Source organism: Meriones unguiculatus, chromosome 16 (genome assembly GCF_030254825.1).
Source record: "Meriones unguiculatus strain TT.TT164.6M chromosome 16, Bangor_MerUng_6.1, whole genome shotgun sequence".
NCBI lineage: Eukaryota > Metazoa > Chordata > Mammalia > Rodentia > Muridae > Meriones > Meriones unguiculatus.
Window position 1 is genome coordinate 1,976,629 of NC_083363.1, and position 23,798 is coordinate 2,000,426.

Below are 23,798 nucleotides of genomic sequence, written 5' to 3' on the forward strand. Positions count from 1 at the left end.
TCCCGCGCCTGGCACCCCGCTTCGGCGGGCGGCGTAGGCAGCGGCGCGCAGCAGAAGAAACTGGAGTACTTCGATAAGAAAACACTGTAATTTTTCCAGGTACCGCGGCTGTGGCACACCCAAACCTCAGGGCTGCGGCTTGCCTTTACCTAAATCCCTGTGGCCAATGGTCCCTCAGAGCAGTCCTCTCCCGCCAGGTGGCAGCCCACAACCTGCTTTCCACCCCACCCCTGTCCCCTCAGCCCTCCTCCTGAAACAATCACCGGACACTTTATTACCAAACCCAACGTTTATTGAGAACACAGAAAATCAGTTGGCAGAGCCCCAACTTTAATCAGCAAGCTGCGGCTCGGCGGGGTGTGGCCAGCCCTCAGACCACATCCCCGGGAGGAAGCAGCTCTGGGAGAGGCTGCAGCCTCCGGAGGCCCATTGGGGTCTCTGACAGGAATGTGCGAGGTGCCGCCTGGCTAGGTCCTCAGGTGTTGATGGGGGCCAGGGAGCTGAGCTCCGGCAGCAGCTCGGGGTGGGGGTCCAGCCGGGCCAGGCGGCTCTGCTCCAGCGCGATGGCCTCCGCCGAGTGCTTGCACTTCTCGGAGCCGCACTGGCAGGTGAAGTACTTGCTCTTGATGTCCCAGAACCGGTCGCCATAGTCGAACCTGGCAGAGGATACAGGCACAGGAGCCAGGCCTCAGAAGCCACCTCAGGAGCCCTGGGAGCCCTCTCTCCAGGAAGATCCCCTCCCACCCAACCACACCTCCCGCCTCCAAGCAGGGGCTGTTGGCTCACGCTACCCCAGAACTGTCACAAGCGCAGGCTTCCGGCCTCCAGACCCGTGAACCAGAACCTCCTGAGGCTGTGTGTGTGTGTGGGAGGTGGGACGCAGCCCAGGGCCTTGCACACTTTGAAGTACTCAACCACTGAGCTAAACGAACCTATCTTCTGCCCCCCTCTTTTTTTAAGATGGAGTCTCCCTCTATAGCCCTGGCTGTCCTGGAACTCTCTACATAGACTGGGCTGTCCTTGAACTCAGAGATCCCCCTGCTCCTGCCTCCTGGGTGCTGGGATTAAAACCATGAGCCGCCACATCCGGCTCCTCAGAAAATGAGACCAGGGTCTTACTAAACTGCGCAGGTGGGGCTGGGTAGTTACTTCTGCCTCAGCCTCTCTCAGGTGCTGGCACGAGGCCCGTGGCCGGAACAGGCTGTTCTTTTTTGAGACAGAGCCCGACTCTGCAACAGACTGCGATCTCCTGGCTCAGCCTCCCGAGCACTGTGAATGCCTGCTACCTGCCCTGCCCTGTGGGGACAAGCCCAACGGGGACACTTGTGCACACGGAAGGCTGGTCAGTTTCCACTGGTCTCAGTACCAGGAGCCCTCAACCCCCAGCCCCAGGGCGGCCAGGGCGCCTCACCCCAGCTCCTCCCCAGTCCGGATGTCCCTGGAACTGAAGAAGGCGATGCGCGGGAAGCGCAGGTCTTGGTGTAGCATGAAGACCCGGACGGGGATGATGTTGGGGTCACACAGGTGGTTGATGAAGCGGCTGATGTTGCCATAGTAACGGGCGTCGATGCAGTAAACCTCTCCATCCTGGGGAGGGCAGTTTTTTAACACCCACCTCCCCTCAGCTGCCTGGCTGCTCCCCCCTCCCTGATGCCCCAGTGGCTCCAGAGTGCAGCCTCTGGAAGCAGGGGACCTGGTGCTGCCAGCCTACCTTGTTGTCTAGATCGAAGAGGTAAGAGTCATCCTCCCTCACGTCGGCCTCAGCATCAGAGATCAGCTCTCCCACATACCTGTCGCACGAAAACTCTGGCTCTCAGTGTGAGCAGGGGCCTGACTCCGCCCCACTTCAAGCCCCTCATTCTCGCATTCTCGGCTGCCCCACAGGGCATCAGGAGGAGGAGAGGCAGGGGTGGTGGGGGTGGGGCTGAGAGGCAAAGGCATGATGGGAAATGCTGAGGGGGAGTGAGACAGGAGCCGGCTGGTCCATGGATTAGCAGACGTGGTGGCCAGCTGGGTGGAAAGTCGCCAGGCTTGGACGCAGTGAGGTGTGGGACACCAGGCGCTTCGCTACCCCACAGGCGGTGGCCATGACAGCTGGGTCAGCCATAAGGATGGCCTTGTGCACAGCAGAGGGAACTTGAGGAGATTAAGGACAGGTGTGGGGTGAGGGCGGGAGGATGAAGACCAAGGCCCTGGGCAGGACAGGTGCCGGCAAGGGCCGTGAGAGAACACGGAGCAAAGAAACTGGGATGTCCTCGGGGCAGGTGACGAGGCTTCTCTGCTCTAACGGCCACAGGGGCTTTGGTGGGTCTAATGGCCCGAGGGGGAGGTGGACAGGAGGGAGCAGTTCTCCCTACAGGCCAGGGAATTAGGACTGAGAACGTTACATAACGAGGCCAGGGACACCCATTGAGCAGAGCTCAGACCCAGGTCCGCCTGGTCCTGCACGCTACAGCTGGGAAGGTGGGTGGCATGAAGCGTGCCGAGGAGCTGGGCGCATGCAGAGTGGACACCCGCTCTGCCCTGCTTCGTGGGGTCGGCAGAGGAACTTACTCGCAGATGAACGTGCCCTGGGGGATGGTCTGCAGCGCCCGGACCCCCCAACCCATCTTGGCCGTGCGGTAGAGCTGCAGTCGCACCCTAGAGGGAGAGAGGGGGTCGTGCTGAGCGAGGGGCCGGGGAGGGCCCGGGGGGGAGGCCGAGGTGAGGCGGGGTGCCGGGGCGGGCGCCTCACTTGATGCCGCTCTGCACCACGCGGTTCTTGCAGCTTCTCCAGCAGGAGCATGCCTGGTTACACTCAAAGATCAGGGGGGGCTCGATCTTGTTAAACTCCTGGAGCAGCCGCCCGTCCTGGGGTGCGGAGGGAGGGGACAGTGGTTTCTCTGTGGGGCCAAGAGGACTCCACAGGAACCCGCTCTGATCCCAGCCCAGGGCACAGGAGGAAGGGTGCCGAGCCTGCAGGCTGAGGTCAGAGACCAGGAAGTAGGCAGGTCTCAGAGTCCATCTGCATGTCCCTGGGCAGAGCCCACTGCATTCCTGGCAGGGTCCTAGAGCTTCCTGCCACACCCTGTGTCTTCCCTGCTCCTCTGCTGTGGCCGGGCAGCCCTGGCCAGGCGAGGGACACGCACCTTGTCATACCAGCAGCGGATGCTGAGCTGACCGCACAGGCAGTTGGAGCTGGAGCAGTCGTCCACACAGGTGCAGTGCTGTGGGGGCACAGGCGGTGAGCGGGGTCCCCCCCACCGCCACACGGACCCCCTGCCACACGGACCCCTGCCGCTGGGCCTCCGGCCCACGGACCGCATGGACGCAACCATTCTATCTGCTGTCTGTGGGCACCTGCAGGTGGGTGATGTTGCGGTCGATGTTCATGGTGGACGTCTCGCAGTTCTCGGAGATGTACTTGTAGTCCTCGGGGCACGGCTCCCCATCCACGCCGTTGACGCAAGGGATGGGCACATTCTCGTAGCCGCGGGCCACGTCCCTGCAGAAGGGGCACAGGCTCAGGCAGGGGCCAGGCACTGCTGAGGGCAAGTGCCAGCTAGTGTTCGTGCTCCCTAAGGTCGAAGGGTGCCAGTCAGAAGAGGTACTGGCTGGTGACACCTTAACCCCAGCAAGAGGCAGGCGGACCTCTTAGAGTTCAAGGCCAGGACTACATAGCGAGACTTTCTTAAAGAAAAACAACAAAAGAACAAAGAAACAAAAGACAGCAAGGCGAACACTAACTCGGATAATTATGTCCCCTGTACTGCATGGGCTCTTTGTTCCCTTGGAGACTACGGACTGAGCCCGACAGCACTGCGCATGTGAAGCCAATAGATGCTTTCCCGCCAGACTGTTTCCAGCCCCAAACTAAAGAGTTTTCCTTCCTGGGCCAGCGCAGGCCGGCCTCAAACTGCAAGCAGCTGAGAAGCACAACTCCTGATTGCCCTGCCCGTGACTCCCAGGTGCCAGGGCTGCGGGCACCTGGGCCTCTAAAGCTGATCTTGCTACTTTGTGGGTTCTTCTTTTTCCTACCCTTTATCCCCCCACCCTGATGGAGACTGATGGAGATCCTTGAATCTAATTTGTTTCTCCTTTGAGCTCATCTGCTAACAAATCACAACCCATCCCCCTGAACAAGCAACCACCACCATCACCCCCATATTTACTTTAGTTCTGTGTACTTCTGAAGGGCTCACAGCAAGAGAATTTACATCTGCCAGTGGCAAAGAATGAAGCTAATGAAAAAACACCTCGCCTAGCAGGGCTGTAGCATTTATATACTCTCTGAAAACGTTCCAGAATTCCAAACGGCACAAAATTGCAAAAACTGTCTGCAGCTGGCAAAACCACACCGTTGTACGAGAGGTCAGCTGCTGCGGACGGTCCCAAGCAGCCCCCATCCCCACACCTGGGATTTAAAAGGAAAGCTTCTTGCGTTTTTTATAGAAACAACTTTCCAGAATTGTCACTCCGTCACCATGCTGGACTCTGGCTTGCTACAAAGCCCAGGCTGGCCTCAGCCTTCCTGTCTCAGCACCTCAGAGGCTGTGGCCAGGCTCCAGCACAGTCAGCTTGCACAGGACACAGCTGTATCACAGATGAAGCAGCTCCTCGTCGGAATCATCTTTTTTGGAAGGTGTGCTTTCATTCCTTGCCTCTGAGTATTTCGCTTGCACATGTGTGCGCCACGTGCATGGCTGGTGAGCAGAGGTCAGAAGGCAGGAGTCCTTAGAACTGTGGTTACAGACAGTTGTGAGCCATCGTGTGGTGCTGGGAATTGAACCTGGATCCTGCAAGAGCAGCCACTGCTCCTAACCCCTGAGCCACCGCTTCAGCCTATCTGCCTGTTTTGTTTTGAGAGCTTTATTATGTAGCTCTGGCTATCCTAGAACTCAGAGATTAAAGGTCAACAGCGCTCTCTAGGCTCTGTGGCGCACGCCTTTAATCCCAGCCCTCAGGGTCAGAGGCTAGGGGAATCTGAGTTTGAGGCCAGCCTGGTCTACAGGCAGAGTTCCAGGAGAGCCAGGGCTACACAGAGAAACCCTGTCTGGAAACAACAACCAAGCATCAACAGCAAAAGGCCAACACTCCTGGTGCCTTTCCACCTGCTTTTGGAGACAGAGTCTCACAGTGTAGTCCTGGAACTCAGACATCAGGCTGCCTCCGCCTCCCCAGTGCAGGGATTAAAGGTGTGCACCACCACACCTGGCTTCAAAGTTTTAAGTCTTATCGTGTGTGTGTGTGTGTGTCAGGAGGGGTCGATGCCTCAGCTGGGCTCTGGCCTTGAACTGTCTGCGAGGCACGCGCCTTCAGCAGCAACCTTGCAGGCGTCTCGGTTGTTTTGTTTTTTCTGTTTTAAGTCTGCTGTAAAGCCTCTCTGGCAGGTGTGAAACGTACGTCTCCTGCCTCAGCTTTCAGAACAGGCGCACAGGTGACACCCAGCTCCTATACCAACTTTCTTTTTTAAAGGTGGCCTCACAATGTGGACCTGGCGGGCCTGGATCTCACTAGACAGACACAAACCAGCCTGAGGTCAAGTTCATGAAGATCCAGGGTCTCTGGCTCTGTGGACTGGGATTAAAGTGTGGGCCATTAGGCTCTTCTTTTCAAGTGCGTGCGTGTGCGCAAGTCCCGCTGTATTTGTACCTCAGAGGATAAGAACTGCACTCTGCCCCTTACCGCTGAGGGTCTCACTGGCAGAGGCCTGTATTTCCATCTCCCCTAGGGGCAACTCTTGGGTCGCCCTGTGCCTGGGTCCTGGAATGGGGTGTGCTGGGGGGGTGGGCAGTGGAGGGGGCACGGGCCACTCACCGACAGATGATCTTCTCTGTGCGGACAGCGCGGTTCCCCACCCCGAGCCTAAGCTTGCGATTCAGCTGCAGCGCGAACCACACGTCAGAGCGCTCTGGGGTCAGGTCCCACGCCGTGTCCCCTTCTTTGTTGCGAAGCTCAGGGTTGGCTCCCCGAGACAGGAACAACCTGAGGAGTGGCGGATCAGAGACCGGGCAGCGGGGTGAGGGCCCAGGGGCCGGGGAGGGGAGGCGGGGCTTACAGCACGCAGTCGTGGTAGCTCTCCCGGGCGGCGATGTGCAGGGGCGTGTCCCCGTGGTAGTTGACGGCGTGGAGGTCGCACTGGGCGTTCAGGAGGACCTCGGCGATGGCGGCACTGCCCGTGAAGGAGGCCCAGTGCAGGCAGATGTTCTCTTCCTGCGGAGGGGAGGGCGGACAGCGGGTTGCAGGTGGCCGGCTCCTGGGCAGGCCTCCACCCTGCACAGCCACAGGTCGTGTCTCTCACGTTGTCAGTGAGGGTGACGTCGGCGCCGCGGGTCAGCAGCATGCGGATGACGTCAATGTGCTTGTGCTCGGCTGCCCAGATGATGGGCGTCCAGCCCCCGCTGTCCTGAGGGGGAGGGAGGGAGGCATGAGGCCCAGCCCTGATGGCCACAAAACAGAACTCAGGAGCACTTCCTCTGGGGACAGCCAGAGCCAGAGACTGGAGTGTCACACAGATGGCCCCCCACATCCACAGGGGACCTCAACGAGATACAGAAGAGAACTGACGATCGGTCAAGGTGGGAGAAGGTCAGATCAGGTGGAGGAGCCAGTGGGGACTGGAGGGACAGGCGAGGAAGGAGCCATGTGTGGGAAGAGCAGCCGGGTACTGACCTGGGCGTTGACATCCACCTGCCCCGTGCTCAGCAGCAGGCTGACCATTTCCAAGTTCCCAATTTTGGCTGCATGATGGAGACAGGTGGAGCCGTCCTCCTCCTGAGGGAGACACGAGCCAGCGAAGCCTTCAGCGGGCCCCTGCAGCCATCCCTCCCAAGGCGCCATGGCTCCGCCCCGCCCCCACCCGCTGCTGCACCTTGCTGTAGACGCAGCCGCCTAGCTGCACCATGTAGCGCGCCACCTCCAGGTGGTTGTTCACCACGGCCTCCATCAGGGGCGTGCGCTGCTGCTTATCCACCGCATTGATGTTGGCTCCGGCCTGTGAGGAGCGGTGTGAGGGCTGGCACCAGGAAGAGGGTGTTGGGGAGGGGGGGGGAGGGGAGGGGGGCCGCGGTGACGGACCTGCAGGAGCACATGGCAGATCTCCACGGACCCTTTCTGCGCAGCCGCGTGCAGGGGCGTGCGCTTGCTCTGCTGGTCACTCTGGAAGTTGGGGTCTAGGTTGTCCACTGCAGGAGGAAGACACAGGAGATCAGTGCGCCAGGGGCGGGACAGCATGTGGCTTCCCGGGCTCCCCAGGAGGCGGCAGGGCCCACCCTGCCGGGGGCAGCGCTCAGCCTCCGTGCTGGGAACTTGTGGACCTTCCGGTGCTGGGCCCCCACCTCGGCCACCCCCAGGGTCACACGACACTCACGCAGCATGAGGATCACCTTCTGCAGCTCGCCCTGCTTCACCGACAGGTAGAGCTGCCGGGGGTGGAAGCGCAGCTTCTTGCGCCTGCCGGGGGAGGGAGGGGGCGAAGGCCGGCTGCTCAGACTTGAGCACCAACAGTGACACCTGCTTCCCTGGCCCAGTCCCGGCTGATACCCCCAAACAGCACCGACTCACCTCTCCGACTCCTGGATGACCAAGGCCTTTTCCAGGGCTTCCCGGCCCGGCCCGGGGGGCAGACCCACGGCTGAGAGGCAGCCGCCATTAGGCAGGGTCAGCGAAGGCCCTGAGCTGTCGATGGTGTCGGCCAGGGGGTCGCTCGGAGGGCGCCGGGGCTCGCCATGCCCTCGCATTCGGGCACTGTGGGAGAAGGGTCTGAGATCTGGGGGTGGGGGAGGGAAGACAGGCGGCCGGGGGACAGGGAGAGGAAGATACCTGGGCTGGGAGGTGTCCGCTCGCCCTGGGGCATCCTGGGCCAGGGCTGGCGGGGCAGGAGCTGCAGTGCCAGCCGGGGGCGGGCCCCCGTCGCCCCGGGGAATGGTCACCTCCTGGGCCTCCGAAGCATCCTCCCCACAGTGGGGACAGAAGACCATCCCGTTGAGCTGGGACACGCAGGCCTTGTGGAAGCGGTGGGCCACGCGGAAGTCGGGGTGGCATTCCAGGAAGGTGCCCTGCGAAAGGGCGAGAGGGCAGTCAGCCTCCGGGCTCTCTCCTCAGGTCGGGCCGCCCACTGACCCCACAGCCACTCACCGCCGTGCAGAAGTAGCCGCAGCCCGGGCAGCAATGGTGCTTGACCATGCGGGCTCGATGGGCCTCACAGAGCACCATCAGCGCCACGCGGCTGGAAGGCCGCATGGTCTCTCGCTTGAGGATGGCAGCATTGCAGCCCAACAGCTGGGGAGAGGAGGGCAGGCGCGAGGGTGAGGCGGGGTGCAGCCCAGCACTCCCACGCCTCCCCAGCCGGCACCGCAACCGCAGACACACCTCTCCATCCACGCTTTCGGTGGCCATGCACCTGTGCCCTGCTCGCTCACTGATGCGGTCGATTTTGGGTGCCTCCATGCGGCAGCTGCACAGAGGCAGCTCCTCCCACCCCCGCTCTGTCTCCAGGGAGGACGTGTCGTTGGACACCCCTTAGGCAGGAAGGCATGGGACACGTTGGAGGCCTTGCCCCTCAGCCCCTGGAAGGGTCCTCCCATCCCAGCTGGCCGCCCCTCACCTTCTAGAACCCCAAGGCCTGGCATGGACACCCCAGCTCTGGCATGATTCCTTCCACCCCTGTGGGCACCCCTCAGTGGTTCCCTGCCCCGGAAGTTGGCAATTACCAGCGTGGTTGGGGGAGAGGGTCCCCTCGCTGGGCAGCTCCAGGGACCCCAGAGGGACCTCCATGTACTCACTGGGCCCTGAGGAGCTTACGCCATTCACTCCTGACACAGAGACGGAGAGAGTGAGAGTGGGAGCTCATGAGCACGTGCGCAGGGCCGTGTGCACCGTGAACCCACACAAGGACCACCTACACCGTGAGCATGCGCAAGCTTCCGAGTGTGGACCACGCTCTGGGTCCACAGGAGGGGGACCCAAGAGCAGAGGAGCCCTCTCACCTCTTGGCTCCTTGGCCCTCGGAGGCTCTCGTTTCCGCCGTTTCCTAGACGGCTTCACCCACGGGCTGTCCTTGCGCCATTTCTTCTTGGCCTTGCGCCGCCCACTAGAGCCGCTCTGCGGGAGAGGAAGGCTCCAGAGCTCTGCCGCCGGCTGCCAGCAGCGCTGCATCCCTCCAGGGAGACCAGGGTCTGCTCTCACCCTGTCTGACTGATTGCCTGATTCCTCATCCTCCTCCTCTTCCTCCTCCTCCTCTTCTTCCTCCTCTTCCTCTTCTTCCTCCTCCTCTTCCTCCTCCTCCTCTTCACTCAACTGTTCAGCTAGAGCTTCAACTTCAGACTGAAAAAGGAAAATCGGGCTGGGAAAACAGCCAACTGCAGCTATCTCCATTGAACCCTAAGGCCCCGTATCATTACCAGCCCCACTGGGGAAAGCTCGCTGGAGGTGGTGAATATGGGCAGAGGGGAAAAAAGACAAGAGGCAAGAATGCAATGCAGCAGTGAAAAGGGCTGGCTTTCCGCGACACACAGACTACCCAAGACAGCAAAACCACTGAAGCCAATGAGGAGCTCTGTAACGAAGGGTCAGGCTGCCGGAACCGGAAGCCACGACACAGTGTCAAGGTTTTCTTTTCGTTTGCCTGGAGACAGGGTCTCACCAGGCAGTCCTGGCCTCGACCTCACAGAGACCCAACACCTCTGCCTCTCTCAACTGCCTCAACAGTTCACAGGAAAAAAAAAAAGAGCAAACATCCTACATAGCGTCTGAGGACAGGAAATGGGAAGGAGGCGCTTGCAGTCCAAGCACGTGGGAGACGAAGGCAGGAGGATCAGGAGCTCAGGAGCTGGCTTGGCAGTTAAGAACATGGTTGTTCTTGCAAAGGACCTGGGTTCAATTCCAAGCACCTGCGGTGGCTCGTAACTGCCTGCAAGTCTGGTCCCAGAACATCCACGCTCTCTCCTGACTTCTAAGGGAAGCCCGCGTGCACATGGTGCAACAGACACGCATGGAAACTCATATGCGCGACAGCAACTGGGAAGGCCAGCGTCATCCCTGGCTACACAGCAAGGCCAGCCTGGGGTCCATGAGCTTGCGTCCTGACACAAACAGCACAAGATACCTGAAGGGAAGCTCACTTCTGAACTACGAACAGCTTACTCAGGTCACAAGCAAGCAAGGTGGAGGGGATGCCGGGCCTGCTGAGCCAATGCCCCAGCGCGAGCAATCCTGCAAAACTGACTTGTCTTTTCTGTATTTTTCTAAAAATATTTATTTATTTATTATGTAGACAGTGTTCTGCCTGCAGGCCAGAAGAGGACACCAGATCTCACTATACATGGTTGTGCCACCACGTGGTTGCTGGGAATTGAACTCAGGACCTCTGGAAGAGCAGCCAGTGCACTTAACCTCTGAGCCATCTCTCCAGACCTTGACTTGCTTTTAGTAAGTAACTGGTGAGAAATCATTTTCCTGAGTGCTACTGTTCTGAGGGTGGGGTGGGGACAGAGGCAGGAGAAAGAGAAGTTCAAGGTCAGCCTAGGAAACAAATTGAAACTCTCAAACCTCACCCCTCACCCCCAAAAGGACGCCTTTAGCCTTTAATTCCAGCACTCCGGAGGCAGAAGCCTCTGTGAGTTCCAGGACAGACAGGGCTACAGAGAGAAACTCTGTTTCAAAAAACCAAACAAGCGAACAAACAAAAAAACAAAAATAAGAAAATTCCAAGGCAGCTAAGGCTATGTGGGGGACCTTATCTCAAAAAAACCAACAAACCATGAACTAACTGGCCTGTTCTTTCATCATCTCCCCCTGAGGGGAGCAGCCTTACCAGGCCACAGAGGAAGACAATGCAGCCAGTCCTGATGAGACCTGATAGACTAGGATTAGAAGGAAGGGGAGGAGGACCGCCCCATCAGCGGACTGGGGGAGGGGCACGGGTGGAGAAGGGGAGGGAGGAGCTACAGGGGGGTTACAGAGTGAATAAACTGCAATTAATAAAACAAACAAACAAACAAACCAAAATTCTCACTGGAGCCGGGACCTACCTTTCCCTTCTGTGTCAGAAGGAAAATGTTAAATAAACTAAACCTAAAGCCAACAGGAGGAATGGGGAGACAGTTCAGTGGGTGCGTGTAAGGATCTGAGTTTGCCCCGCAGACTTCACGGAGGAAAGCCGGGAGCTCAGCCCTGTGCAGTGAATGACCCCACATTCAAGGGAAACAGTAGGGTCGGGCGGAGGGGCTGGAGTGCAGGCCACCCCCACGTACCTTGCTGTCAGAGTCCACGTGCTCGTCCACGGAGTCATAGTATAGGCTCAGGTTGTCACCCACCACTGTCTCCCACTCCTCCAGGGGCCTGGGCTCCCCCTTCTCCAGGATCACATCCCCCGAGCCTCGGGCAGAGCCCAAGTCGTCCGACTAGAAACACATCACGGAGTCTGAGGCCGCTGGCCCTCCAAACCCCCTGGTCCCGGCCCCGGCTCTTCCTCGAAGCTCACCAGGCCTCCAGAGGTCAGCTTCCTCCTTTTGGCCACATCTGGAATGACAGGAAGGTGAGGAATTGCAGCCCCTGGGTCGGGACACGCCAGCCACCGGGAGTGTGCGTGCAGAGGACTGGGGAGACTGACCTGCCGTCACCTTCCCCAGAGACTGCATGTCGTCACTCATTCGGAAATGCTGCACTTCTGGGGGCCGCTTCTCGGGGATTGGTGGCTGCAGCACAGAGGAACAACTCGGTCAGACTACCACTCGCCCTTAGACAGGAAACCTGGGGGCCAGGTGTGATGGCACACACCTTTCACCCCAGCACTCTGAGAGTCCCGGGCTAGCCTGGGCTACAAATCGAGGAGGCCCTGTCTCAGACACAAACGACGGAAATCTGGACACATGCAATGCGGAGGCTTGAGGAATTACCAAAATGGGATGACCATTTCTGCTCCATCAGCCTGATGCCCAGCTAGGCATGGGATGGCTGGCCATACCACAGGAATGCAATCTGAAGCCACCAAGATTGCTTAGCAATGGTCTGCAGCCAAGCCTGGTGAACTGAATTCAATCCTTGACATCCCCATGGTAACAGGAGAGAAATGACTCCCACAGTTTCCTAGTTTTTATTGCTGGTTTTTTTGGTTTTTTTTGAGACAGGGTGTTACATGGCACAGGCTGGCCCTGGCAGGCCCGGACCTCCTGGTGTGGATCAGGCTGCCTCAAACCTCACAGAGATCTTCCTGCTTCTGCCTCCCAAATGCTGGGGTTAAAATTAATTAAAAATAAATAAACAAATAAATAAAAGAACCCATCAGTAGATCAATACAGAAAGAAAACATGAACAGAAACCCACAGGTCTTTTCTTGGATGTGGAGCCAATATTTACATATTGCTTATTTACGCATCTTCGTGAGTGTACGTGGGCCAGAAGGCGGAGTCACAGCAGGCTGTGAGCTGCCTGGGGACGCTGGGATGTGAACCGAGTCCTCTGCAAGAGCAGTTTAAGTATTCTCGGCCACTAGCCATCTCTCCAGTCACAGAGCAAGAACATTTAAAAACTGTCTCGAAACCAAAAAAAATGATTAAGGAGAAAACAGGGCCAGCACCTCAGTGGGCAGGGGTGCTGTGCAAACTCTGAAACTTAAGTTTCCTGGACCCCATGAAAAGGTGGACGAGGCTCAAAGAAGACCTCTTCTGCAGAGACGCCCTACATACATACACACTTACTCTTTTTTCTTTTTCAGAGACAAGGTCTCTCTGTGTAGCCCTGGCTGTCCCACAATGCTCTGGAGACCAGGCTGGCCTCAAACTGAGAGATCCCGCCTCTGCGTCCCAAGTGCTGGGATTAAGGGCGTGTACCACCGCTGCTCCGCCTTAAGTAAAAAACTTCAGAATTGCGTATGGACCAAACTGCCTTGCAAACTACCGGTACAGAGATAACATTAACTAATCTGGAGGGTGTCTGAGCTTACGGGGAAGCCATGTGTAAGTCATATGCAAATGAGATCCACCGGGCCTGTCCCTCTTTACTGCTCTCATTTTATGAGGGTATGAGCACACATGAACTTCTGGACCTGAGAAAAGTGATCACATCCTGATGCGGTGGGTCACTCTTCCAGGAACAGAAGACAGAGGGGCTGAAGGGGGGCTCAGAGCACTGCTGCTCTTGAGGAAGACCCAGGTTCAGTTCCCAGCACACACACGTGGCTCACAATGCCTTCACACTCAAGCCCCTGGGGACCCACTGCCCTCTTCCAGCCTGGGAGGGCACGAGGCACACAAGGCGGTGCACAGACACACACACACACACACGAAGGTAGACCCCCGGGCATGTAAATACAGCAGGAAAAAGGAACTGAGAAATTAAATGAAGGAAAAGTTAAATCAAGAAGCTGGGTGGGACGGCTCAGCCAGCCAGGGCTAAAACAGAAGTCAGACGTGTGGCTCAGCCAGCTTACAACCCTGGGAGGTGGAAGAGCAAGGCGCATCTCTGTGTTAAAGGCCAACCAGGGTTTATACACGAGACCCTGTTACAGTTACACACAACACACACACAACCCCCACCAGAACGCAATAACCCAGCCCCAAGACAGACACCAACAGAACCAAACCCAGACCACGCCCAGAATAAGGGGGGGAAGGGGGGAGAGCTCTTAAAACCTTGTCACAATTTGGATTCCTGTAATTTATGTGGTCTCCCCTGGGGACCGTTCCCAGTAAAAACTTTAGCAGGCACGGGAATGGTCTCAAAGTAGCGAAGGAAAGAAAAACAACAACAAAAAAAAACGTCCCTAAGGCCTTGCTCAGACGCTGATCCTGCACGGTCATTTCGGTAAGAGTAATTAGGACAATAACTACATAATTAACTCTGCATCTGTCAGTCTGCGCTGCTGACCACCCCTCCCCCAAGAACAGAAACTGCAGGAAGCCGGCAATTACTCCGGTCACAGAAGAAGGCCGGCCCAACAGCTGACACTTGGTAGCCTATTGGTAAATTCGAAAAAAAAAAAAAAAAACTGAATACAAGGGGCCCAAGGCGGAAGAAGGAAGGAAAAAAAAAAAAAAAACCCAACCAACAACAAAAACAAAACAAGCACGAGCCCACCCAGAGATCCCCGGTTCTCTCCACCCAACTCGCACAGCCTCACCTGCCCCGCGGCGGGCTTGGACATGGTTTTCCGGGCTCGGTGTACTTTGGGCGGCCCCTCCTGGCCGGTAGTCGGTGCCGGAGGGGGCTCAGGCCCGGCAGCTGCAGCTCCCTGGGCCCCGGGCATGCTCAGCAGCCTCATGGCCAAACTCTGGACGGAGGGGGGCGACTTTCCTGCCCCCGTCATTGACATTTTGGCCCGGCTGGGGCAGGCACCCCCCTTGCTGGGGGAAGAGGGGATCGACTTTGTAGCATGGCCTAGAAGAGAGGCAGGCAGGCAGGCGCTGCAGGGCGAGCGGGCGGGCGGAAGGCCCTCCTGCGAGGCCCCCTCCCTCACCCCGCGGCCTCTCACCCAGCAGGATTCGCCCCCCGTCTCCCTCCAGGTTCTCGGGCTCGTCCCCAATGAGCGGCGTGGTCCCCACGGGGGTGTCAGCCCCCTCTTCGCCGACGGTGACAGTGACAGAGGCCGGAGAGGAGGGGCCGGCAGGCTCCAGGGAGTCGGGGTTGCTCTTGGGGAGGGTCTCCTCACTATGAGAGGTGTCCCCCAAAGAGCCATGAACTGTCGGGGGGGGGAAGGGGAAAAGAAAAAGTTCAGGGCCCAGGGCTCCCGGGATCCCGTGTTGGGGGTGGGGCGCGTGGCGGTCCGGCTGGGCCTGCCCGGGCGGCACTCACCTCTCTCGGGGGCTCCCCGGGGCTCCTTCTCCAGCAGCAGCGCCCCCATCTCGGCGGGGGACTCCCCCTGGGAGGGGAGACAAGGGACCGCGGGGCCCGTGAGCCCTGCAGGCATCGGAGGGGCCCAGGACGCCTGGGCCCTGGGCAGCGAGAGCAGGCTTCGGGGCCTACCCCGTCCTCGGTGGGCGCCCCCGCGACCGCGGCCGCGGCTGCCCGTGGGGGCCGCACGCCCCCGCCCCCGGGCCCGCATCAGCCCCCTCCCTCTCGGCAGACCCCGCATCTCTGGGGCCGGGAGCAGAGGAGGGGGAGGGGGCGGGGCCTCCGCGCCCCGGCCCCGCCCCCTCCTCCCGGCCGCACGCGCCGCTCCCCCTTTGTCCCCCAGGCCGCGGGGACCCCGGCCACCAACCCCTGCAACGCCCGCCGCGCCCCAGCCCGGCGGACGGCCCCGCGAGCCCCTGGCGCGTGCTCCCGGGGTCGCCGTGCCCACCGCCCACGCAGGGGCGGCGGGCGGCGGCACGCGCGGCTCGGCGCCCACTCCCCCCACCTCCCACCCCCTGCTCCCCTCATCCGCCCCCGGCGCCGGCCCCCTGGTTTGCTGCGAGTTCGGCTCGGGGCCCCCGGCCCCGTTGCACCCCCGGAGCATTGCGCGAGTGCGCGCTCCCCCCGGGCGCGCGCGCGGGCATGCACCCGCCTCTCCCCCTCCCCTTCCGCACCTCGGCGGCCGCCGCCGCAGCAGCTCCCGCCGCCGCCGCCATCGCCGCTTGCGCGGGGGGCCGAGCCGGCGCGCGGCCGCCCCGGGTCACGTGGACAGGGAGGGAGGGCGACGAGACGCCTTAAAGGAGCCGCTGCGGGCCTTTTGGCCATTTTTTCGCCCCCCGGAGTGGCCCCGGAGGTGCGGGCCCGGGGGCTGTCGGGGAGCGGGCCCGGGGGCGCGGCCGGGCGCGGCGCGGAGCCGAGGGCGAGGCTCGCCCGCGCTGCGGCCTCCCTGTCCCGCCCGGCCTGGGCAGCACGTGCAGCCTCCGCCCGCCGCTGCCCGTCTTCCCGGCTCCCGAGTGCTGGCCTCGTCCCGCCGGGGCCCGGAGACTTTCGGAAGGCGCCTTTACGTGAGCCTCCGCGTCCTTCCGAAAGCCTGCGGCCCGGCTTCTTCGGCTGCTGGGCGCTGCCGACCGGGAGCGGCGGCCTCGGCGGGGGCTGTTGACGGTAACTAGTGTTTCTGCCCTCGCGCCCGTCAGCGGGGGTCACGGGCCGGCTGACAGCGCGAGTGCGAGGGGCACACACCCCCTCGGGCCCGGGCAACATGGGAAGATACCTGTGCGCTCTCGCACACACACACAATACTGGACAGGCAGGTAGTTATGCGACCGGGCTCGAGGCCAAGTCAGGGTCTTATGGGAACTGTAGTTCTCTGCGGACGAGAACGGCTCGGGGCTTTCTGGGAATTGTAGTCTTGTGGGCATGCGAAGGTGGGCTGAGCCGACTCCTCAGCTTCTCTCGAAGCGCGAACCGCTCGCCACAGAACACTCAGAGAGACGCCAGCCCGGCCCTCTCGGCGGGCACGCGGGCAACCTGTAGCTGTGCCTCGCACTGCCACCAAGCCCCGCAAAGCTTAGGCCCTGACCAGGCTGCCAGCCGCCTGCGAGATAGGGTGTCTGCCTAGGTGTCGCGGCCGCCGAGCGGAGGAGGCGTGTTCCTGAGGGGCCCACAGGCACGCTCCTTAGACACGGGCGCAGTAGTAGCTCTGGGAAACACTGTCTGTGGTGGGTGGTCAGACACACGCAGTTGCCAGAATAGAAAGGAAAAAAAAGGTTTGGTTTGGTTTTTTTTTATTTTGTGGAAAACAGAGAAAAACTAAAACCCCGAACTCCAGAAAAAAATCCTAAAAAATACGTTTTCTTAAAAAATACTGTATGTCCCTACTCCTCTCCCTCCCACCGGCCCTCCTCGCGTCCTTTCCTACGTGCCCTGCCCCCACCCTCCACTATCCGCTGCTCTTGCTACTGTACCCCGAGTCTCATTACCTACCGAGGCTGCCCACCCCGTCCTCTTACCTGGCACATGTATTTTGTCATTTTCGGTGAGCCGAGCGCCTACGGGCCCCCTCCCCAGCATGCAGGAACGCCTCCCCTTCTTTTCCCTGTGAGCTACTCTAAGCAGGAGCAAGCCAACCGTCCTGCCAATCACCCCACAACCCCCACCCCACCCCACCTCAAGAAACACTAGGACCTTTCCCCGGAGGCGGCCTTAGCCAGGAAAGAGCCGTTCTCCGAACTTCAAGCCTTTGCTTTTTTTCTCTCCCCCCACATCGTTCGTGCGCCTCCGAAAAAAAGAAATCTCTCCTTGGGACCCCGCGCTCCCTCGGCCTTGTCAACCCTGTCTCCGGCTCCATCTTCTCCTTTTGCTCTTTGAGGCAAGGTCTTCTCTCCAATCTTCCTCCCTCAAAACGTAGGCCTGACCCAGAACCCCGTAGGCCCCCCAGTCCCCGGGGTCCGGGAAGGCCCGGCCTCCCGCCCCTCAGCGAATGAGGACGTTGATCTCCGCCACGCCGGCCTCCAGCACGTTCTCGGCCGTGGTTTTGCCGTGCTGCTCCTTGAGGTGCCGCCGGATGGCCGGCTTGTGGGCGAAGCGCACGTCGCAGTAGGAGCACCGGTAGGGCCGCGCTCCCGAGTGCAGGTTGAGGTGGTCGTGCAGCGTGGACTTCTGGGTGAAGCACTTGCCGCAGATGCCGCACGAGTGCGACTTGACGCCGCGGTGGACGTTCATGTGACGGTTGAGGTTGCTGCTGTGGTTGAACTGCTTGCCGCAGCGCGGGCACATGAAGATGAAGTGCTGGGCGCGCATGTGGAACACCAGCTTCTCCACGCCCTGGAACACCTCCGGGCACTTGGTGCACTTGATGTTCTTCAGGGGGTTCCCGCCCGAGAAGCCCCCGGGCAGGGGGCCCCGGCTGCCCCCCGCCCCCAGGCTGCCCCCCGCCCCCCGGGCAGCCATGGCCACCGCTGCTGCTTCCACCAGGCCCGAGGTGGCCCCCACACTGGCCCGGCCTCCCGGGATCAGGAGCAGGCCTTCGCCCTCTGCGTCCTCGGACAGGCTGTAGCAGGCCTTCACCACCCCCTGCGGCGGGGCCACGGCGTTGGGGGCCACGCTACTCTGGGCCAGCTCGCCCAGGTGGCTGCCCACAGACGCCCCAATACCCAGGCCCCCCGCTAGGCCTCCGGGGGGCTTGAGGCGGTGGGCCACTTCCAGGGCCGACTCGACCTTGACGATGCAGATGTCAGAGACGTCCTCGTCCTCATCCTCATCCTCGTCCTCAGCCTTCAGCTCCAGGTCCTCGTCCAGCGGAAACTCCAGCTTCACGGGCCGCAGGAGCGGAGGGGGTAGAGGCGGTGGCGGCGGGGGTTTCGGTGCAGGCTTCGGGGTCCTGGCTGGAGGGAGGAGGGACTTGGCGGCACTGCTCACGAGGCTGGCGTCGCTGACCCCATCCTCCTTGAGGCCGATCTTGGGCTCGATGAACTGGCTGAGGGCGTTCCGGCACTTCTCCACCACGTGCTCCATCTGCAGGTAGGAGGCGGCCGTCAGGTAGTTGACGATGTCCCTGACGGCGAACTCCAGGGCGCCCGTGTAGCAGGAGAGGAGCAGGTCCGCCACGATGCGCGCGCTGTGCATCAGCGAGACCTGCAGCTCGGAGCTGGGGTTCAGCAGGAACTGGTCCCGGAGGAACGGCGAGCAGGCGGCCAGGATGACCTTGTGGCCGCGGAATTTGAGGCTGTCGGCCACGATGGTCACGTCGCAGAACCGCTCCTCGGCGCGGAGTTGGTTCATGTTCCGCAGCGTGGCGGCCTCGTGGCCAGGCAGCTGGAAGCGCAGGACTTCCACCCCAGAGGCCATTGTGGCGGGAGGGGACTGCCCTGGGTGGGAAGGAGAGCGGTCAGAGACAAAGGTCTCTGGCTGGCGTCGGCCGAGGCTCCAGGCCCCCCATCCCCACCTCCCCAGTCCGCTCGCGCCTCCCTCCCTCAGTTTCCCCAGTTCCAGGGAGGCGCGGTCCCTGCGAGCAGGGAGGCGTGGTTCCCGGGGGCGGGGCAGCGGCGTCCACACCCCCCGGTCCCGCGCGCCCGTGGGAGAATGGAGAAAGGGGGAGGCGGGTGGGGGCAGAAAGCCCGGGGACTGCGGCTCCGGGGTGGCCCCCGGGGCCGGCTTCCCTCCCCGGCCTCGCCTCTGGCCTGGGCCGCGCCGCCGCGAGCCCCCTTTATTTTCCACGCCCTCCCGCCGCCGGGGCAGGTCGCGCACGCCCCCTCCCCCGCGCGCAGCTCCGCGGCACGCCCACCCCACAGACTCGCGATCCCGGGTGCACGCGCCTCTCACCTGGCCCGGTTCCGCGTGCTGAATTTTTTCCCCCCTGGTCCCCCACCCCCCCGGGGCCGGCGGCGCCCCCCACACTCGGGCAGGGCCTGGGCAGCGCGCAGGCGCGGAGGTGCAGGGGGCGCGCGCGCGCGCGGGGGGGAGCCGGCTCCGCGTGGGCGGGAGGGGGAGGGGCGGGGGCGGCCCGCGCCTAGTGTTCCGAGGCCCCGCGCGCAGCGCGCCGTCCGCCAGGACTCGGGGCGGAGGAAGAGGGGAGGCAGTTAAAGGAGCAGGGCTCCCCCTCCCCGACCCCCTGCCTCCCCCCGGCACCCCCACGCGGTTAAAGGGCCGGACACTCGTGCGTCCCCTTCGGCCGGGATTATTTGTCCGCCAGAGCGGAAATACGCTCCACACCCCCCTCCGTCGCGCTCCCCCTCCTCTCCGCCCCTGGGGCCCGCCGCCCGTCTGCGCGTGCGTGCCAGGGCCCGCGCGCTCCGGCCCGCCCCCGGCGCCCGGCGCCCCCCTCCGCGCCCCGGCGCGGCCCCGCCGGCCCCGCCCGCCCCGCGCCCCCCAGCGCGCGCGCTCCCCGGGAGCTGCGCAGTCCGCGCGGCCACCTGCTCTCGGGCTGGCCGTCGCTCCCGCCCAGTGGTGCGGAGCCGGGCGGCCTCCCGGGGCCTCCTGCGGGTGGCCACGGCCGCATCCTCCGCTGGATACGTGCACGGCCCCTCAGGCCACGCTTGCAGACTTGCCCAGGTCTGCTGACGCCCGCCTGCCCGCCGTAGTCCTCCCGATCTAAAAGATGTTGCCCACTTTCCGCCGGACGAACCGGCGCTCCCAGCTCGCCCTGCGTCAGAACACAGTTACTCAGACTCGCTCTCATCCCTTCCAGCTTCCTGGCGAAGCCGGGATCTCCTCTCATACGGTGGAAGAGAGGAGCGGTTCACCTCCGCGGTGTATTTAACCCTGGGACTAATCCTGCAGATGCGGTTCTTTACGCTGGTCAAGAGCGTATCCTTCCCTGCGCCCACCCCGTCTGCTCCACAGCCTCTCCTCCAGAGAGGTGCTACCCGGCCTAGATGCCCCTCTATTCTGCGCCTGGCTTTCCGTGTCCCTCCCAAACTCAGCTGTGTTTGCCACAACTTCAAAGCGAGCACTTGTCTTGAAGGCTAGCCCCTCCCCCTGCGCTTTGGTGCACCCCGAGTACCCACACTGGCTTTCCAAACTATCTAGGTCCTAGGGAGGATGCTGCTGTGGCCTGCAGACTGCGTTTCTTACACCCCCGGGCGGCTTTTCAGTCCCGAGAATGCAAAACTGCTTCCTAGCTAATGTTTGTTCACTATCTGGGCCCCAACCTCCCCCCAAAAGGCTGTAACTTCGTGAATACAGGGATGGCACTATGGACAATGTTTTGCAAATAAAGTCAGGCTGTTGAAGTCGTTGGCTTTCAGCGGGACCAGACCGAGTTCGTTCCTGACTGGAACCGAATGCCCACACTCAAGGGATGCTGCTTCCGGAGAAGGCGCAGGCAGCGGTCAAGTGCGGGAGCTGTGGTCTTTCATTTCCTTTTAACAGTCTCTGACTGCTGCGCCCTCATCCAGCTCGGTCTGTAGTCAGGCGTGGGGAGCCCACGTGGGAGAGCGTGGGCTTTTGCGTCTGGAACACCTTGTTTAAAGCCATGTTCTCTGTCTACTGCTCCCGGGCGAGCCCGTGGGCAAACTACCTAGTTCTTTGAATCACTGAGTCCTTTCTCTTTGAACTAAAGGGCTGGAATGTTCACCAGGCTGACGGAAGGTTCTAGAGAGCCTGGCGTATCTGAGCCCAGAGTGGTTCTGGGGTAACGCCTTTTCACTGTGCTTTCGTGGGAAAGAGGCTGTGACGATTTCTCTCTTTCTTTTTTTCCAAGACAAGGCTTTTGGGTGTAGCCTTTGCAGCCCTGGAGCTCACTCTGCAGATCAGGCCTGGAACTCACAGAGATCCACCCGCCTCTGCCTCCTGAGTGCTGGGCTTAATGGGGGTTCTGTTCTAGAGCTCACCAGGCAGCTTACAACTGTCTCCATTCCAAGTCCAGGGGATCTGGCATTTTCTTCTGGCGTCCGTGGGCACCACACACACACACACACACTGCACACACACACATGCCAGGAGAGACACTCAAACACACACACACTGCACACACACACATGCCAGGTGAGACACTCAAACACATAAAATAACTTTTAAGCCCTTAGATTTGTTTATAAAATAAAAGTTTAACATTTAAAAAAAATCATTGAACAGGTTGCTAGGGCTGTGAGGGAAAGGCACGTGCCGTCCCCCTGAAGTTCAGACCCTGAAATCCACGTGGGGAAGGAGAACGGGTTCCCACGTCCATGACCTCCACGTGTGCATCATGACACCATGCTTCCCATCAAAACCACGGAGAATAAGTCAAAGTGACAGAAAGAAGACGGTATTAAAATCACCCCCGTGCCATTCAAGGGGCGTCATGCCTCGGGGCGGTGACCTCGCCAACTCCCCGGGCTAGTGACGTCAGGGATCTTGGAGGCCTGCAAGCACGGCTTCACGAAGCCAGCGCTGCCCCACCTACATCCCAGCTGTCACCACGGGTAGGTGGGCTCCTCGCATCTCCTGAGGCATTGCAGAGAGATCACAGGAGGCTACACCCCATCAACACGGAGCTCTGGAGCCCAGCCCCAGAGGACAGGCCTGCAACACGACTCCTCAGCTCAGGGGGCCCTGAGGAAGGGGGACAGAGACTGCGAAAGGCCAGGGGATCTGTGGACTTGCTGAGAGGTTGTGTTTTCTAGGGATGTCAGAGGCTCCACCCGCTAACATCTCACCAACAGGACCGCCTAAATGTGAGCTGAGCAAGGGTGGCAGCGGACTGCCAAAATGGATGAGAAAGGCCCTGAGGCCTCGCCCTAGACAGAGCACTACAGGCAAGTAAGGAATGCTGGGAGGAGAGCACATCAAACTGGTTAGCCAACACCAAACGGCCAGCCCTGAGAACACCCCTGGAAGTAACATTACACACTCTGGGCAGGTTGTACTTACGTGTTTAGGTATATATGTTATATACATGTATGTGTATATACGACACTCACATGTATGTTGTATGTATGTAATGACAACTAATGAAAAGATAGACTGTGGATTGCAAAGAGAGCAAGGAAGAAGGACTGCACAAGAAGTGAGGAGGGGAAGGGAGAAACATACAGTCTCAAAGAGTAAAAAGATAATTTAAAAGAACCGCACACACTCAGCGGCGTGGACCATGCCTGCCATGCCGGCCGTGGGATGCTCCGGCAGGAGGATGAGGAACAAGGCCTTTCTTGGCTTATATTCTGCTGCCAGATCTCTTGAGACCCAGTCTCAGACAGTGGGTACGCAGCGGGACGGTGGCAGACACTTTTAATCCCAGCACTAAGCGAGGCAGAGGTCTCTGAGTGCGAGGCCAGCCTGGTCTACAAAGCGAGTTCCAGGACAGCCAGGAACGCTGTCTCCAAAAACCAGAATGTAAAGGAACAGACATATTGGTAGTTGGCTGGGGGCCGGCTCAGTGATAGAAGGCCGAGGAACATACAGGAGGCCCTGGTTCATCTCCTGGTTTAGTAATGAAGAAGGAAGGACGGTCTGGAGAGAAGGCTCAGCGGTTAAGGGCCCTGGCTGCGCTCCCAGAGGTCCTGAGTTCAATCCCCAGCAACCCCATGGTGGCTCACAGCCATCTATACTGGGATCTGGTGCCCTCTGCTGGCGGGCAGGCGTACATGCCGATAGAGCATTCATATACATAAAATAAATAAATAAATCTTTAAAATAAAACAGGGAATGAAGGAAGGGAGGAGGAGAGCCCTCTGGCAACATTACATTGGCAATTCAGCACATTTGTTTGTTTGAGACAGGGTCTCACTCTGTAGCCCTGACTGGACCGGTGAATGTACCGGTGAATGTAGGTTAGGGTGGAATACGCAATCCTCCTGCCTCCACCTCCTGGATGCTGGAACCGCATTGTGAGTGTTCTCGTGGGCTCACCGGACGTCCCACGGGTAGGACCCCTGCTCGCTGTCACCGTGTAAAGGCACTCGGCTGCAGCCATGCTCAGCAAGTTGGTTCTGTCGTGTGTCCGGAAGGCAGAAGCCGGGGGCCTTGACGTCCAGCTCACTCTCCCCTTTACACCGCACGCCGACCTCTGCCTGGCCCCCAGCTCACTGCCACTTGAACTTCCTGACACTACTGTCTCTGTGGGGACCAGGCTGAATTTGAACTCAGGGAGATCTGCCTCCCCACTGACGAAAGGCATCTGTCACCAGACCTCTCCCACGACGCAAAAAAATTTCTTTTGTGTGTAAGTATGCATGCATGTATGTGTGTGTGTGTATTCATGTATGTGTGTATGCATGTGTGCATGTATGCATGTGTTTGTGTGTGTGCATGTGCCTGTATGTATTTTTGTGTGTGCATGTGTGTGTGTAGCAGAGGACAACCGCTGAGGAATTGGCTCTTTCCTCCCACTCTATGAATCCAGAAAGCTGAATGCGAGCTTGTCTGTTTGGCTTGTCAGCAACTCTTCCCCCTGAGCCATCGCTTCAGCCTCACCCTCCCTCCACACACTCGTTTATTATTGTTGGTTTGGTTTGGTTTTGTGTTGTTTGAGCCAGGGTCTTCCTAGCTGAGCCTGCTCAGGCATTTGTTCT

General features: G+C 60.3%; 2 protein-coding genes across 9 annotated transcripts; both read right to left on the reverse strand.

Moving 5' to 3' along the window:
• Positions 1-270: 270 nt before the first annotated feature.
• Ehmt2 (euchromatic histone lysine methyltransferase 2) lies at positions 271-15,570 on the reverse strand. 7 transcript variants are annotated; one of them, XM_021655848.2, is made up of 28 exons: positions 15,483-15,570; positions 14,770-14,836; positions 14,450-14,656; positions 14,099-14,355; positions 11,591-11,675; positions 11,462-11,499; positions 11,232-11,381; positions 9,166-9,303; positions 8,967-9,081; positions 8,691-8,792; positions 8,350-8,498; positions 8,116-8,259; positions 7,801-8,036; positions 7,543-7,725; positions 7,349-7,431; positions 7,057-7,163; positions 6,851-6,973; positions 6,652-6,753; positions 6,281-6,385; positions 6,038-6,192; positions 5,797-5,964; positions 3,340-3,484; positions 3,129-3,206; positions 2,735-2,850; positions 2,554-2,640; positions 1,712-1,790; positions 1,412-1,587; positions 271-656 (listed from the first exon to the last, which is right to left on the reverse strand). In XM_021655848.2, the coding sequence occupies exons 1-28, from the start codon at positions 15,522-15,524 to the stop codon at positions 476-478; spliced, it is 3,618 nt and encodes a 1,205-aa protein (XP_021511523.1). In that variant the 5' UTR covers positions 15,525-15,570; the 3' UTR covers positions 271-475. The 7 variants fall into 7 exon arrangements, with proteins under 7 accessions (XP_021511523.1, XP_021511522.1, XP_060225049.1 ...); XM_021655847.2 differs by having other exon boundaries at positions 7,349-7,461; XM_060369066.1 differs by lacking the exon at positions 8,691-8,792.
• Positions 15,571-16,574: 1,004 nt separating this feature from the next.
• On the reverse strand, positions 16,575-20,293 carry Zbtb12 (zinc finger and BTB domain containing 12). 2 transcript variants are annotated; one of them, XM_060369068.1, is made up of 2 exons: positions 19,719-20,293; positions 16,575-18,674 (listed from the first exon to the last, which is right to left on the reverse strand). In XM_060369068.1, exon 2 carries the CDS (start codon positions 18,652-18,654, stop codon positions 17,281-17,283), a length of 1,374 nt encoding a protein of 457 aa, XP_060225051.1. In that variant the 5' UTR covers positions 18,655-18,674; positions 19,719-20,293; the 3' UTR covers positions 16,575-17,280. The 2 variants fall into 2 exon arrangements, with proteins under 2 accessions (XP_060225051.1, XP_021511578.1); XM_021655903.2 differs by lacking the exon at positions 19,719-20,293 and adding an exon at positions 19,129-19,625.
• Between the last annotated feature and the right edge of the window lie 3,505 nt (positions 20,294-23,798).

What these genes read in the sequence shown, in the direction of transcription:
- Zbtb12 (XM_060369068.1), bottom strand. Translation starts at nt 18,654, where the DNA reads ATGGCCTCTGGGGTGGAAGTCCTGCGCTTCCAGCTGCCTGGCCACGAG.
- Ehmt2 (XM_021655845.2), bottom strand. Translation starts at nt 15,412, where the DNA reads ATGCTCCGGGGGTGCAACGGGGCCGGGGGCCCCGAGCCGAACTCGCAG. An exon ending in TCTGGGGAAGGTGACGGCAG is followed by an intron (nt 11,500 to 11,590) that starts GTCAGTCTCCCC and finishes CTGTCATTCCAG; the next exon opens with ATGTGGCCAAAAGGAGGAAG. An exon ending in GAGGGCCAAGGAGCCAAGAG is followed by an intron (nt 8,793 to 8,966) that starts GTGAGAGGGCTC and finishes TCTCTGTGTCAG; the next exon opens with GAGTGAATGGCGTAAGCTCC.